This window comes from Cebidichthys violaceus, unplaced genomic scaffold, assembly GCF_023349555.1.
Source record: "Cebidichthys violaceus isolate CVI_PGR_0920_01 unplaced genomic scaffold, fCebVio1.0.p SCAF_5, whole genome shotgun sequence".
Classification (NCBI taxonomy): domain Eukaryota; kingdom Metazoa; phylum Chordata; class Actinopteri; order Perciformes; family Stichaeidae; genus Cebidichthys; species Cebidichthys violaceus.
Window position 1 is genome coordinate 6,613,952 of NW_027176705.1, and position 15,572 is coordinate 6,629,523.

Here is a 15,572-nt window from a genome sequence, read left to right on the forward strand (position 1 = left end):
CTGCTCTTTGCCAGGCCGTGTGATCAGTATGCTGACATGACGCCAGGGTGCCAGGAAGTTACTCCCTCTTCTCGTTGGCGTGACTCCACAGAGCGCCGTTTATCCAGCACTGGGTCAGGACCCGAACGAGGGTCACAGGAAGGCAAAGCAATTGTGATGTGATTCATGTCTGCAAGTGTCGGGTATAAGTCCAAAAATATTAGACTACAACTTCACACTGAGCTACGAGTTCATTAGGTGCCACTGTACCATAAATACAATCCAACAGTCCTGCAGTAAATCCGATCTTTAGGAAAATTTATCAGGAGTTTTTGTATCCTCATGAGACAAACCCAAGAGAGGGAAGAGACTATAGAGACTCTTCACTTTCAGATTCATGACTGGATCACGCACCAATTTGTTTACTGCTGTTATTGTAAAATACAACACAAATCAATGTTTATGCTTTTTATTCATCTCTGTCTCAATCAAACACTCATTCTGTTCAATCCCAATCTGGTGTCACGGATGAACCTCTCTTAACCATTTTATTTTGGTCCATTTTCCTGTAGTTTTCTATTTCTATTAGTCTTTTTCACTGTTGGATGACAACAATTCTCCAGAGGTCAATTACTTGGAGACAGTCATGAGAGTCAGTTGTGTCTGAAGGAGTGACTAATTTTAGAGCCAACTGCCCAACTGACTGATGACCGGCTGTTCACTGGCTGACAGAGTGACTAACTGGGTGGCTAATTGAGCAGCTGACTGCTCAAAGTGTGTGTCGCCAGACTGAAGTCCTATCATGTGCTCCCTGCATTCAATACTATTTAATAATTACTATTATGGCATCCATTCAGAAATGTTGTGACAGATCTTCCATGCCTGATAAGGTTAGCATTTAAAAAAACAAAGTCAACAGTTTTGGCAAACTTCTACTTTACCAACTTTCTACATCAAACTGTTTATAAAAGGTGAAACACATTGGAGGGCTGAATAACATAATCTTGACTCCTTCCTTCTGAGTCTCTGATTTCTCAGAGACTCAGCTAAGGTCACTGACCATATGACTAGAACTCCATTGCCTTTGTAGACTCCTGATCCTTCTTTGAAGAGGTTATGGATGCATAATGTTGATGGTCAGTGCTGATACTATACATCTTAGTCTCTGACTGTACTTTGTATCTGACTGTACTATTTTAACTGTTTGTTTTACATCATGTATTGTATGTATTATGTTTTGTCCTTTCTGTGGACCCCAGAAAGATTAGCGGCCACCAAGGCGTCAGCTAATGATGATCCAGTTAATAAAATAATAAATATTGATATCATGATTGCACAGATGGCATTGCGTTGCTTTAGAAATAAATTAAATGTTGATGTTTGACAGACTGGACTCCATACCCACTACTGACCTTCCTTTTGTTAGCAAAATACTTGTCTAGTATACTAGTCAGGGAAAAGTATAGACAAATAATTAGATAATTATCTAAATGCACAGTGATGTGTCAGTTGGGTTACGGAGCTTAACATAGCAACAGCCCTTATCAGAGTAATCAATGTCGTTAAGATCAACACTGACGTAAAAAACAAGAAAAGAATATGTTCTTAGCATCTTCACAGAAAACAAATGGCTTGTGATTCTGGATAATCCACAAAATTGACATTTGAATATTTAAGAATCAATGTCTGCAATACATTGAACTCAATTCATGAATCCATCATCAGAACATAAAGCATTTAGCATTCAGATCTCTCAGGTCACCATGCAGTGATTTCATAACCGCACCCAGAATAAAGATCCAGATGTGTTTTTTCTTTGTTGTAATTGCATTTTCTGGTAAACGTATAATTATTATAATATACATCTGTGGTCATATTAATGTATTCGGTTTGCTTCTAATAACAAATGTGCTATGTAAATGAAATTGCTTTGTGTTATTGCCACCAGTGCCTCCTGTGATGAATCCAGAATGAACTAAAAAAATAAATATGCAGGATCACTTTTGTTCAAACAACCACACAGCGTTGAGGAAACAATGTCAATGTCCCTCCGAATGACTGGATGGCCTTGTTGTTTTCACTGCTGCAAGACGTCTTGATATAAACCACAAAATCCTGATGTGATGGCTGTGACAACACTGAACGCTGTGACTGTAAACTCTGATAAAAAATTGATAAAACATTTGAGCTGTGTGGCGTTTATGTGGGGGGCTGTCTTGAGTTGCTTGGATTCCCTCTGATGAGAGAAATTTAAAATGTCAGCTTCTTGCAAAAACACACCGCAGTACCTAATATTATTAGTCTTTTAATTAAATCTGCAATGTAATTGTGAGTGCAAAAAAGGTCCTCACTGTCTTTCACAGTGTTGAAGACACTGGCATTAGTGGTAAATGTCACATTCCCGTTAGAATACGGAACAGAAAGGTAAGCTTGAAATTAACTTCGGACAGGATATAATATGACCTGCAGTGGCTCTAGGATGAGATTTTTCTCATTTCCTGTTGTTGCACACCGGATGCTATTTAGAGCTAAGCAATTTTCCTACTGGAACAAAGAGCTTACAGGTGGGCATTAACAACTGAAAATCACCTTGAGTTTAGTGTGTCTGGTTTACATCTGAACGCATCTAAAGGCAGAAGGGTTCATACCTGCTCAGAAAAGGTTCCACTCGAAGACGATCATCAATTATAGATTTGTGAAACGCACATACACTCTCAAACAGTCCTCAAAGGCATTCATGTGTACTCATTTGTTCACATGAGGAGTGATGAAATTAGTGGGAAAAAGGAAACAAGGGCTCCAGAGAGAAGTGGAAATTACTTTTTCACCTCTGCACACCTGGTCAACTGCTGCATGAAGTGGAGCTGCATGTCAGAAAGTGTCACGATCACATGTTGCTTGATTGGCTCACGATCAGAACACAGAAGACAAAAAGGAGCGTCTTTTTGTTGAGACCAATATCAATGAGTCGTAAGGGATGATAACACTCATCCTCAGAGTATTTTCATTTATTTTATATGTTTGCCTAACTGAAGTGAAATCGACACAGGAGGAGGACTGGGCTAGCAGGTGCGAGAAATGCTTTGTTGACAAGTGGAGCGATGGCAAAAGTAGAGGCTAGCTGACCCAGGTTCAGTTAAAGCCTGCATTCTTTTCTTGTTAGTGGCAACCAAGGTATTCAGCGTATGTTGTGGCATATTAGTAGCTGGTATAGCCAAAACGCAGAGCAGTAATTAAGTTACAAAAATAGTCAAACTTAGCCCCTTCCAAATTCTCATTGGTCGAACCATTGCTAGTTTTACAATACATGTATTACACAAGTAACATTCGGAGAAACGCACTAGTTCATCTGTTATTTCAAAACGCGGAAGGGACGTGTGCGTGAAAGAGTTCATGTCTTGAAGGATTACTTGTTTTGCTGCTATTTAAGAACTAAAGAACAACGCTTGAAATTATTGTATTTTTAAATAATCTAGAGATAACATACAGATTCGACCGATCAGTTTAAGGGTTAGGTAGTAGAATTTCAGACAACCAATAATTTCTTTGGTTGACTATAACCATAGCAACAATTAGGCCATTGTCCCCAAACGCAGATAAATCCACGGAGTCAATGTACGTGTGGAAATATTCTCAATCCCCACTAAGGTTTTTTTCGTCCAAGTCCTCCAGAAAAACACTTCAATCTCTCAAAGGACATTGGAGCCAAACAGCAGCTTTACACCGTGACAGGAACAATATACTGTGAAAAACCATTACTGCAGCACTGTTTGTTGTCATCAGAGCAAGCATATCAGAGTGCCAGCAAGTTAAGATCTTCAAGAGATCACATCACAGGATAAAAATAAAAAATCTGCTGCCAAGGCAAGCAAGCCTTTTATTGATGATGAAGTGGAACTAGTTTTGAAGGTAATAAACTACTAAGTTCACAAAGAGTTGAGACTGTTGACTGGATGGCAAGCCAAAAATAAATATGGTAAATTTGTTTTCTGACTTAAATTTTGAACTGCATATGTATATTTTTTTGATATCGCTCCAGCAAAAACAACTATTCCTGCAGCACTGAAATGATTGACACAGATGGCAGAGACTCTTGATCAACTAAGGGTGCTTTCACACCTAACCTGTTTTGTTCGGTTAATACAAACGCAGGTCCTTCTGAACAGGTGGTATGCTTAATTTGGGCTGGTGCCAAAGCTGTCAATTGAACCCTGGTGCCGACCAAACAACCGAACCCAGACTGCTTGAAAAGGTGCGTATCTGGTGCAGTTTGTTTGTGGTGTGAAAGTAATCTCTATTAAATCTCACAAACACATAGAAACTGTAGGCAAGATTCTGGTATCGTAAGCGTTCTGGTTTCCGTTTGTAGTTCGAATAGTATAGACTAATCATGTTCGAGCTATAATAAATGATATAAATGGTAGAATTTGACAGCCTTGGCACACTGGACACATCAAAGGAACACGCCTGTTAAGTCTGCTAGTCTATAAATGCTTGGAAGCTTAGACTTTGGATTCAAGACAATCATTTAAAAGCTGAACTGTTCCATTGTGAAGGGATTTGAACTGAGGCAGGTGCTTGCTAAACCACCAAATTACCTTCCACAAAACAACAGCCAACTGTTGGGCCTTCAAGCAGCCAAAATATCATTCAATCAAGACAGACTCCTGCTCCACTGGTACTGGTCACTCTGCACATGTCTTAACAGTATGTGGTATGTAGCCCGCAGACTGATGGATCATTTGTCTTTTCTCTTCTGTTAATCAGCAGAGTTTGCTGCAGGCTGCTTCTTAATTTCTATGTGTGATCAGTCTGCTGCCCCCTGACTGTGCATCCCCTTACGCTTCCTAAAAGGTTGGTAGCATGATGTACTCAGGGTGCAAGTGCAGAGTAATGGCTCTCTGATTATTCTGTAAACAACTTGTGATCATCCAAGATCACTTCAAATCCTGACGAGAGCCCTGTAATGCTAAACAGGTGTTTTGTGTGTACTGCATTTCATTATGATATATTTAAGAAGCTCACATGGACCTTTGAATTCTGTCACATGACAGAAAACATTCAGTGACATAACCTTACCCTCTTCTGTACAAAGTCCATGATGTTTTTGAAGTCCAGGTCATCATAGTAGTTCACTATGCCTTTTCGGATGTTCTTGTTCAGCAAACCCACAGTCTGTAAGAGGGAGAAAAAACAACAAAAGCAAAACAGTTTGTGTGTGTTAATGGGACAAAAGGACATCATGTTACCACATTTGTTTTGTTTCCACGACACATCTGATCTACAATCAATGTGTCAGACAGGCAGCAGAGGAAATGCTCTCATTAGTCAAGGTGACTAATCCACTGAACTGGAATATTAAAATGTGACAGTTTGACAGCTCACATCTGTCAGTCACAATCTGGTGCAGCAGGGTCACGTTAGGTTTATGCATTAGTCTATCCGGACACTACAATAAATATTTGAAACTCCACTAAGTATGTTTATGAAGAGCTTTTCTTTCAGGGAACTAATCATTTATTCCACTAATTTCACTTCACTCTTTGTTTGGGATACATTAGTCTTATTTATACTTCATAAGAGGGGTTGGGGTATTTACTGCATTCAGGCCCGCCGATGCTCCGTCATTTCACTCTTTTAACAACCTGTAATAAAGACTTGAGACTTCTCCGCTCACGAGAGACTCAGAGATTAAAACCTGTTCTACACGACGCCCCCGAATTCGGGGTCTCTCGAGCTCAGACGAGTAGCATATACCGTTGAAAAAAAATACACTTATCCAGAGTGAATATAATGCATGTATACATGTTATATACTAGATTAAAAAAAAAGTCTGGGCAATACTATCATCTAAGCCATTTTTACAAACTCCAAACACAATTCTACACAATATAATAAACTAGCAGATTTACCACAATATCATGTATTTTTCGCCATGACTCGGTGAGCTGCGTACTCCTCTCCGAGATACAAACACAAAGCTAAAGGCTAACACGGACAACCGAGATAGCAAAAAGCAAGATAATTCGACACAGATTCCAGCGATATTTTAAGAATTTATCTCCATGAAACCATTACAAGGCTGTGAGCAAACAAGCACCAGAAGCAAAAACCGTTTTATCAACCAAAATCATAAAAGCTCCTTACTTGATCAATGTTGTCCGGTAAATCCCCGCTTAATTCCTTCAAACATATGTTCTACGTATATCCTGTGCGTCTCTGAAATGTTCCTGGGTAGAAACAAGGGTCTGTCTAACTAGGGGACCTGGGGAAAGGGTTTTGACTTTCGGCGAATCGTTTTTTATGCTTCAGGAGGGGCGCCATGTTTTTAATTCTGACTGGCTAATGATTCTGTCAATCAAACTCATCCCTTCAATTGTATGGACTCTGACGTGTCGATGGAGGGTTCATTTACTGAAATCGACCAATCATAGGCTGAGATATGAGACATAGAAACTGGAATTCAGATGAGAAAATCCCATGGATGACAGACAGACACAGTCTCAGATAGGATCCAGGCTCTCAAAATGATGCCAAACTGCTGTATTTGGATAGATTGACCACTATTAGTGATAAAACAAGTGAAATATACAATTATATAGTATATAAAATTACAATCGAACAGCTGGAACAGCTGGTTCCAAAATGACAATTGTGCTTGACCTCGCCTGATCTCTCTGTACTAAAACCTCTCTAACTTTGTTCTGCTTCACTTTGTCAAAGTCAAAGTCATGCAGAGAGACTGTTAAAATGTTGTGCTATGATTTGGGAGAGTGTTTAGACTCTCAGCTGCATCATTTCAAAGAAATAATAACAATAAAAGTGCTTTTTTTTTTCAGGCGAACCTGAACCTTTTCAATTTGTGCTGTGTTCCATCTTCATTTACTCTTAACCAGTAAGATATACACTGATATTTACACATCTGAACAAATCTCAAAAGTGTTACCTTTATTATAACACCAAAACTATTCAAATAAACGTTGTAGTTAGAGAAATACACTCTTTTTAGTATGGGTATGCAATTTTCGAGCAGAGGCCTAAAAATAGGGCTAGAGTCCAAGGGACTGAGCCTTTCATTTCATTTATTTTCCTTCTTCCCCTGAAAATATCAGGTCTTCACAGTGAATGTATAGGGGCAAAGCAGCCATATTTAAATCACATTACAATAAGAAGATTTATAGACTTGGATTAAGTCTAGTGAGGCGTTTCCCTTTGAGACACAAGACACTGGACCATTATTAAATAACATGCTATAAGCTCATATGTCATTATCATTTTAAACACGTGTTCATGAAAATGAGACACTGAAAACAAAAAGCCATCTTTCATAAAATCTACTTGTAGGGGAAATAGACTGAAATCTTATTCAAATGCACTGCCATATGTTTTTTAATCTCAATGTAAATGAGACAACAGTAAAACAAAGAAGTGACATATTAGAAGCTCAGTTTGTAATATATTTTAAATAAAACCACCATTAACAAACTGAAATGTACATTCATTATGTGGATAATTTGGATTTTCTTATGACAAACTGACATTAAAATGCACCACACAATATTATTGAAAAAAGTTATGCCAAGACAGGCCATTATTATGTTTGATGTAAAGTAATTTAAATGAGATGATTGAAAGCAAAAAAAGAACAAAAAAAGACTAAAATGTTTCCCCACAGAGCCTCATTAAGATATTCATCATTGGCAAGAAGACTGATATTAAATGTAATGAACATCTCAGTAGAGGAATGTCATTATCATTTGGCTCTGTAATCATGGCCACATTATCACATTAGCACTTCCTCACATATAGAAACACAAAGACAAGTCAGGAAAGCAGTATGTTTCATCAGCATACGGATATCATTAAAATCATAATCCTATCTACTCTTTGAACAGATCAATTCTGATTATACTTTCCCTGTGCATTTCCCGACGAGAAATCCTTTTAATAACAGATATTATAGGATGTCAACTCACTAACTTGCATGGTTTTTGCATTTGGTTTTAATGAATAAGAATCATAATGACATAAATTTACTTTTACTTCATCATGGCTCATTCATTAATATTACCTTGTGCTTTAAAAGACGCATGCAGTGTTTGGTGCATGTCAATCATACGGAGAGCAACCAAAAGCTATATTAAACGATATAAATCAATTAATTTTGTCTTGGTTTGAATTTATTTCCTCATGATGAACAGTATTTCAATATCAGTTTATTGCTGCATAAAGCAATGGTTGTTAACCTGTTCCCCCACTATGTGTTTCTAAAATTCAGGTTATTGATCAACACCATGGACAACTCACCTGATTGCGGAACACCAGCGCCATGATTCCGCCGAGCAGCTCCAAGATCAGACACACAGCCAGGGTGTACATGAACTGTAACCAAGCGGACGACAGAAAGGAAGAGTCATTACACACTTACACACTTCAAATTTCAATATTTATTTTCATATTTGTTTTTTGGTTGAGTTTTTGATCAGTTATTAAAGTTATCACCAAACTTAGATACATGAAATCAGGCTTTTCACTACTGCCACAAACAAATGTATTTGTTTAGTCCTGCATTTCTAGCACTGTCTGTCTGCATGTCTTTGCACCCAAACATGTGTGTGCAAAGACATGCCCGAAGTAAACTGCTGTTGAACATGGAACGGTTGTTGGTGGCAAAAAAAAACATTCTATACCTGTAAAAACTGGAGAGATAAATAAATATTATTAATTATGTTTAATAGTCATGTACGTATATAAGATGATTGACAGCATTAAACTTGAATTAATGCCTTGTGGTTGTGTGCCTCAGCCATGTTGCTGTCTACATCCATGTCTGTCCAAAAAGTCTTCACTTCATAATTTTATCTTATTAGACATTTGTGTGAAGTTGTAATTAGCATGTGATGTTATTGAGTTATGACCAAAAACACATTTTGTGAGGTCACAGGGACCTTTGACCACAAAATTCTAATCAGTTCAACCTTGGAGTGCAAGTGGATGTCCCAAATTTGAAGATATTTGCTTAAGGCGTATTTGAGATATCAATTTCACTAGAGTAGACCGGATGGACGGACGGACAACATGAAAAAATAATGCCTCCGGCCACAGCTGTCGTAGGCGTGGAGGCATAAAAAAAGAGGAGGAAAGACAGACTTCGACTCAAGCCTTTCCTCAAGGAGCCACATTAAGATATACATTAATGACAAGAAAACTGATAATGAATGTAATGCACATCTCAGTAGAGGAATGTCACAATCTTACCCATTTGGCTACGTAATCATGAATCATGGTCACATGGTAAGGTTTTCATCCGACTAAAATAATATAAGGCACTTTAATACCTCATGTATCTTCCGTTGTAACATGATCTCCATGTAAATGAGATGAAGATAAAACCATAACACACCATAAGACAAATTGACAAATTTGGATCTAGCTTTCTTTTTTATGTTCACTACTTCTACAAATGACTCCCATAAAATCACACAAAAGGAATGTCAAAAAAACAAACAAATTTTATGTTAACCTCCTTTAGTAGACTATTTTTAGGAGTGAAATCAGGTAATTGCTTCTCGTCATGATTGTCTAACAAACGTATATCTGCATGAAAATGCTTTATATTTGCATGTAAACGAGTAGAAGAGTCACTGTACCCTACATCATCATGGTTGCTGCTAAACATCTTATGTGCCTGCTGCGACTGGGATTAGTATAGTGTGTAGTTCAATCATGCTTTGTTAACATCAACAACAAGCATCACCGAGTATCACTTTACACTCAAACAAGGAGGAATATCACTTATAGTGCACCTAACCCCACATATGGTCGAACACATCTGCTAGTAATACATGCATGACAGGAACATAGCAGAACTCACTGTAGAACCCAGTTACACACAACTTCACTAACATTTCAGGAAAATGCATGAACATGAGACTTGGGTCCAAGAGAACATCAACCTATTTACCAGTTGGCTGCACCTACATGGCCACATCTCTCAGCTGAAAACATATTAAAACTCAATAAAAGTGACATATTAACAGCTTTTAGTTTGGCTCAAAAGCTCCGGTCTCGAGGTACTCAGATGCAATGCATTATGGGGCAGTTGAGTATGTGCAGTAAGCTCACGTTACATACTCAGAAATTGTTGCTAATGTACACAACATACACAAAATACTATGCAGTGTGAACGCACTACATACTCAGTTTCACATCATTCTTAGTATGAATAGTTTGTTAGTATGGGACTTTGAACACAGCCTATGTGAATAAATTAAGCTGACAGGCAGTAAACATGCACCCAAGCTGTTACCTAGGTACACAATTCTATTGAAACGGTCTATAGGAATCTAGAGCTATAGCTCTACGTTCACGTGTTTTAAAAAGGGATTTACTGGTGATAAAAATAGAGGTAAATATTAACACTGTCTTATAACTAATGCTGCTTTGAAAATATGAAATATACACAATAAACGCATGCATTGTTCTTAAAGTGTTATAAAAAAACAAAGAATAAAAGCATCCTGGCAGCAACTTTATTTAAAAGACAAAGATAAATTACTTGGCTCTCAGTACACCACTCACCACTTTCAGTAGGGTTAGATTATCCCTCAGTGAACCCAAGACTCCAATGAGTGAAACAATAAACATGATGATTCCCAGGAGGATCAGGATTATAGACGGGGCCAAAAACACTCCCTCCAATGTCTTGTAGCGTTGTCTCTCCACCTCAGCATAGATGCCAATGGCCAGGATAAAGCCCCCTATCAACTGGAAACAAAACAAAAAGCAGTAAGGATGGGTTAGTCATAAGCTTGAAAGAGCAGGTGTCTGATTCATCTCATTTCAACGGGTTTCAATACGACTAAAAGAAGAAAACACTCTTCATGATTTCTTTGATTAGATGCTACTTTCACAGCCATCACTCAGCTGGGAAAATGACTATTATGTATAAAAAAAAAACCCTCTCATGGCAGTTCTTGAAATAGTCACAAAAAATGAAATTTTGTGTACAGGGACACGAACTGTCGCTCTGCAAAACTTATTTTTCAAGACAATAATACATTATAAAACGAAAGTTAGATGTTGGCAAAAAAACTGTTAAGTTTAGGAAAACCGTCATGAATGTTAGATAATGTTAGATACTGAATTGTAAGTCGCTTTGGATAAAAGCGTCTGCTAAATGACTGTAATGTAATGTAATGTAATGTAATGAATGTTAGGTGTCGGCAACAAAAACCCAACAACCCTTTTGGACACGTGTTCAAAACCGGTTTCGTGGGTTTGTTGGACACATCCACCTCTATTCCCGCCCACTATAAGTAGTCTTTATCGCTATTTAATACTACGTAACTTGCTGACCTTGCATAGTCATGTGGTTGCATTGAATTTGTGTCTCCACCACAGAAAGTCATGGGATCAACAGCTTTCGACATACTTTATATCAGATGTACAAATGTGATCAGACAGTGTAAACTGGGGTTTGATAGCTGTTTTAGTGAATCTGAATCATTTTCAAATCCCTTTTTTAATTACATCAGCTATTTGGTTTCAGCATTTTAAAATTAAATTTAAAGAGTAAAGATTGACTAAACTCAAGTTATGTTGAGTAGATTATCTATTCAGCTGAATAACCACTTGAATTGTATAGGGCTGCCCCCTTTCAGTCCACTCATCATTCCTTTGGTCTTAGCCGACTAAGATTTCTTTAGTTTATCAGACGTTCTTTATGACTTATTTCCAGGAAACTAATGAACACATCTCTGGTTAAACAAAAGGGTTCTAAGTGGTGCTATTGCATGATTCTTTGTGGAGACACTAAGTTTTACAGATCTGTTGATTAAATCAACTAATTGAGTGGTTTACACAATCGAATGAGTGTTAGCTGGCTAAGAATTTCTTTGGTTGAGGACAGCCTTAGAATTTTATGGACAATGAACATCTACTTCTTGACTGAAATACCTCATTACTGTACTCATTATGAGCTAAATATATTATGACCAAAAAGTGCTGCATAGTGGAACACATAAATGTACCTTGTTTCTTTACAAGCATGCAATTATTGAATAGTTTTTTTGTTAATTTCACTATTTATAATTTTATAAAATGAACACTGAAGTTCACATGCTTTATTTTGTTTGTAGATTCCCTGCTTAGCGTCAGCATGTAACATTGTCATTGTGAGCATACTAGAATGCTGACTTTAAGCACTGCTGAGCCTAAGTGCAGCCTCACAGAGTCGCTAGTATGGCAGCAGACACTTAGTGTTGTTTAATCTTCAGTGGGCAAAATCTAACTTTCAAAAAGTGTCCTCCATAAGCATTCGCCTGAGTACATTCCCAGTGTACACACACACACTCAATGCAATTTTGTCTCCAAGATCAAACCTTTGATAATCAATTCAAGTCTGACTTTAGAATTTTGAACTATCATTACTGTGAAGAAGATAAGTGTCTAGACTGTCACACATAAACACACACTGCTCTGTAACACTGTCTGTGTTTCTTTCTCTTTCAATCCTTCAATTTTAGGCTTTCATTGTATCAATCCCTTTTTTCAAACAGAATTATCTGGATCAGAGTTGCAAGAGGCTGGATTTTTCCCCAGCATCTATGGTTCAGAAACTTAACAAGAAGGTATCCCAAAGTGTCACGATATTCATCAGCAACATCAGGTTTTCTTTATATCACAAAAACTGTAATAGTGTTAAAATGACCAAAAACATCCCAAAAAATGTTTTCATAAAGGGCCTCTCCATCATCAAAGTCCCAGGCTGAATTTCAGTCCCAGTACATCACTATCATCCAATCACCATATCAGTCTTCAATAATCACTTGAGCAACATCACAACAGGCAGGAAGTTCTCTTTTCTTCTGTGCTCAAATGGTATCACAATTATTTTTCAACAAAAAAAGAAAGAATTTATGGAGGTTCTGTGACAAGGTCAACAAACCCAAGGGATTAATACAATTATAACACAGCTTAGCTGAATGTTTTGAAAACTGAGCTCTTTTACCATTAAAGTATAGAGTAAAACCATCCCTATAATGATGGTGGATTGGCTTTCCTGGTGTTCAAATAGCATGGTAGCCGACACCAATCAACTGCCTAATTTGTTTTTGTGCTGCTGAAATAAAAGCAATCTCAACAAGTACTGTATAGCTGCTAATGGGTGCTAATTGCAGGCTGTATTCTCAAACCTGTGAAAACAGGTCATTAACATTAAGGTTTGATAACAATTAATGAGCCTGGGCTACACTGTGAGATTTCAGTTTGAGCCGGCAAATAAAAACATCTAAAACCTCTAAACCACAACCAAGCAGCTACATACAGTACTGCTTTTAACTAACTGAAGGATGTATATCACATCAACGCTCATTTACATAGAAATTAAAATAGTTAATTTGATCCTTCCTCAAAAGATTAGTTTAATTAGATTAGAATAAACCCTTTCATTTAAGGACCACCATCGGCAAGTGTAATAATTGTTTCACACAGACCTTGTTAACACTAACAAGACAGATTGAGACAGAGGCTTGATTCTCCAGTCAAATATAAATGGCAAACTATCCAGTCCAGTGTTTTGTGCCTTCCTTGCCACATCTTCAGTGTGACATTAACATACATCAAAGCTGCATCAGTAATCTGCATTTTATCAGCATCTGGAATCAGATAATTATGCCACAGCAACTGTCACTGCCTACCAGGGACATCATGAGAGTGAAGAAAAGCTTAAAAAAGGGTCAGTTCACCCCAATTACAGCCTTAATATTATCTTGCATGTTAACCTTAAAAAAGAAAAAACCTGGTGAAGAAGGACGTTTGCTTCTAGCTTTTGCTTCTAGCTTTTAATGTATACTAGAAATTTAAGTAGAAATTAAACACATGACAACAAAGTAAAATGACCAAGTGTTTTCCTACAATGAGCTCCGGGCAAATCTAAAATTAAAAAGCCCAATTACATTACACAGATTCAATTATAGCCAAATGGCACATAAGCAAATGTAGGACTGTAATGTGATCAGACAGCCAAAGTAACTGGCCAAACACCAATGACCCATTTATAGCACTGTAACTTTAATGATCTCTGTATCCTTTATGCATCCAGGGAGGGTCGAGAGACTCTTAAGTTTGAAATATCCACCTTTCATGTACAATCACACATCTAGACATTCACCTGTAAGCTGCTGAACACACACACACACACACACACACACACACACACACACACTTTCTTTAAATGCAAACTGGTATCTAACAAATTATGACTTATGATAATAGTTTATGCACAAAAGTATAATTGCTGAGATCAAATAGGGCCAAAGGGGCAACACAGACATGATTGGTCAGATACTTTTTCAACAAGCTGACAGTTTTGCAGACATTTGATTATCTACACCACTGGAGGAGAAAATGAGCGCAGACAAAATTAGGTTTTTAACAAGACTAACCAGATTCAAGCTAAACGTTAACATCACAAAAACACGGCTGACATGTTGATGTTCAGCAGGTGTAATGTTTACCATCTTAGTTCAGCGTGTTGGCATGCTAACATTTACCAATTAGCATTCAAAAAAAGTACAAGTAATAAGAACTACAGTAAAACACAGTCTAGTTGTCGTCTCACTTGTAGCTGTAAGGGGCTGAGGTCCGGGGTAGTTAGAGGAATCTAGATTCCAGCCAGAGGGCTCCACCCACTCCTTCAGGGGAGCATTGGGATCAGGTGAGGGAAGAAACACACCTGGAGCTGATCTCCTCATCAGGGAGATGAATAAAGGTGAAGCAAGAAAGCTGATCAGGGGAGCGCATGCGGCTGAAAGAGGTATACATTTCCTAGTTTCATGACAGAGCTCTGGACTGAGCTACGTTTTCTGTTGTTTTGTGTTTCTTGGAGATTGTTTAATTAAATAACCTGAAAACCTGCAGAACTGACTCTGCCTCTAATTGCTGTGCTGCCACTATTTTCTGTGTCCTCTGTACCGTCCTCCTGTTACATAGCAGTGTTGGTTATTATTACTCCAATCTACAGCGGCAGTTTAAAAGGCGAAGTCGACCTTTTTGATCTCAAGTTTTCCCCGAAGCAAAGACTACTTCCATGAAAACACACATACAGTAAAGCGGTGGCATGTTGCTCCTGCAAAAAGCCTCATTCTTTGACACGTTTGTTCCCCACACTTTATCTTCAGCCTTTCAGTTTTAAAAGGTCCAAGCACTATTTATAATCCACCATAATGTCTTATCCTTACAAGTCCCTGGTTGCTGTCTGTTATGAGATCTTGCTGCTGGCTGGTTGCATGCCAGCCCTGAACTCACTTCAATTCAGCCAAGAGGAGGGGGGGGGGGCACTTAGGGCCATAAACAAAGCAACTCCAAATTTCTGCAGATGACTTAGTGACAATATCAGGGCATCAGTCCAAGGTTAAGTTGTATCAGATAACTGACTACACTTTGCTACAACAATTCCACAGTGCTATTCGTGAGCTTGACTAACTGCTGTCACACAGTCGGTGCTGAGACTTCAGATGAAGCTCTGAAACCAACCAGGCTACAAGCTGCAGACATGGGACAAACATCAGGACACATGACACTGGTGTGTG

The 15,572-nt window shown here is 38.1% G+C and overlaps 1 protein-coding gene across 2 annotated transcripts in view; it reads right to left on the reverse strand.

The window, feature by feature from the left end:
* tspan15 (tetraspanin 15) overlaps nucleotides 1–15,572 on the reverse strand; it is a 28,475-nt gene that overhangs the window by 9,550 nt on the left and 3,353 nt on the right. For both annotated transcript variants that reach the window (XM_068731101.1, XM_068731100.1), the window contains exons 2-4: nucleotides 10,561–10,746; nucleotides 8,287–8,361; nucleotides 5,059–5,154 (exon numbers count right to left, since the gene is read on the reverse strand). In XM_068731101.1, the coding sequence (XP_068587202.1) occupies nucleotides 5,059–5,154; nucleotides 8,287–8,361; nucleotides 10,561–10,746 (357 nt within the window). The remainder of the gene's footprint in view (nucleotides 1–5,058; nucleotides 5,155–8,286; nucleotides 8,362–10,560; nucleotides 10,747–15,572) is intronic.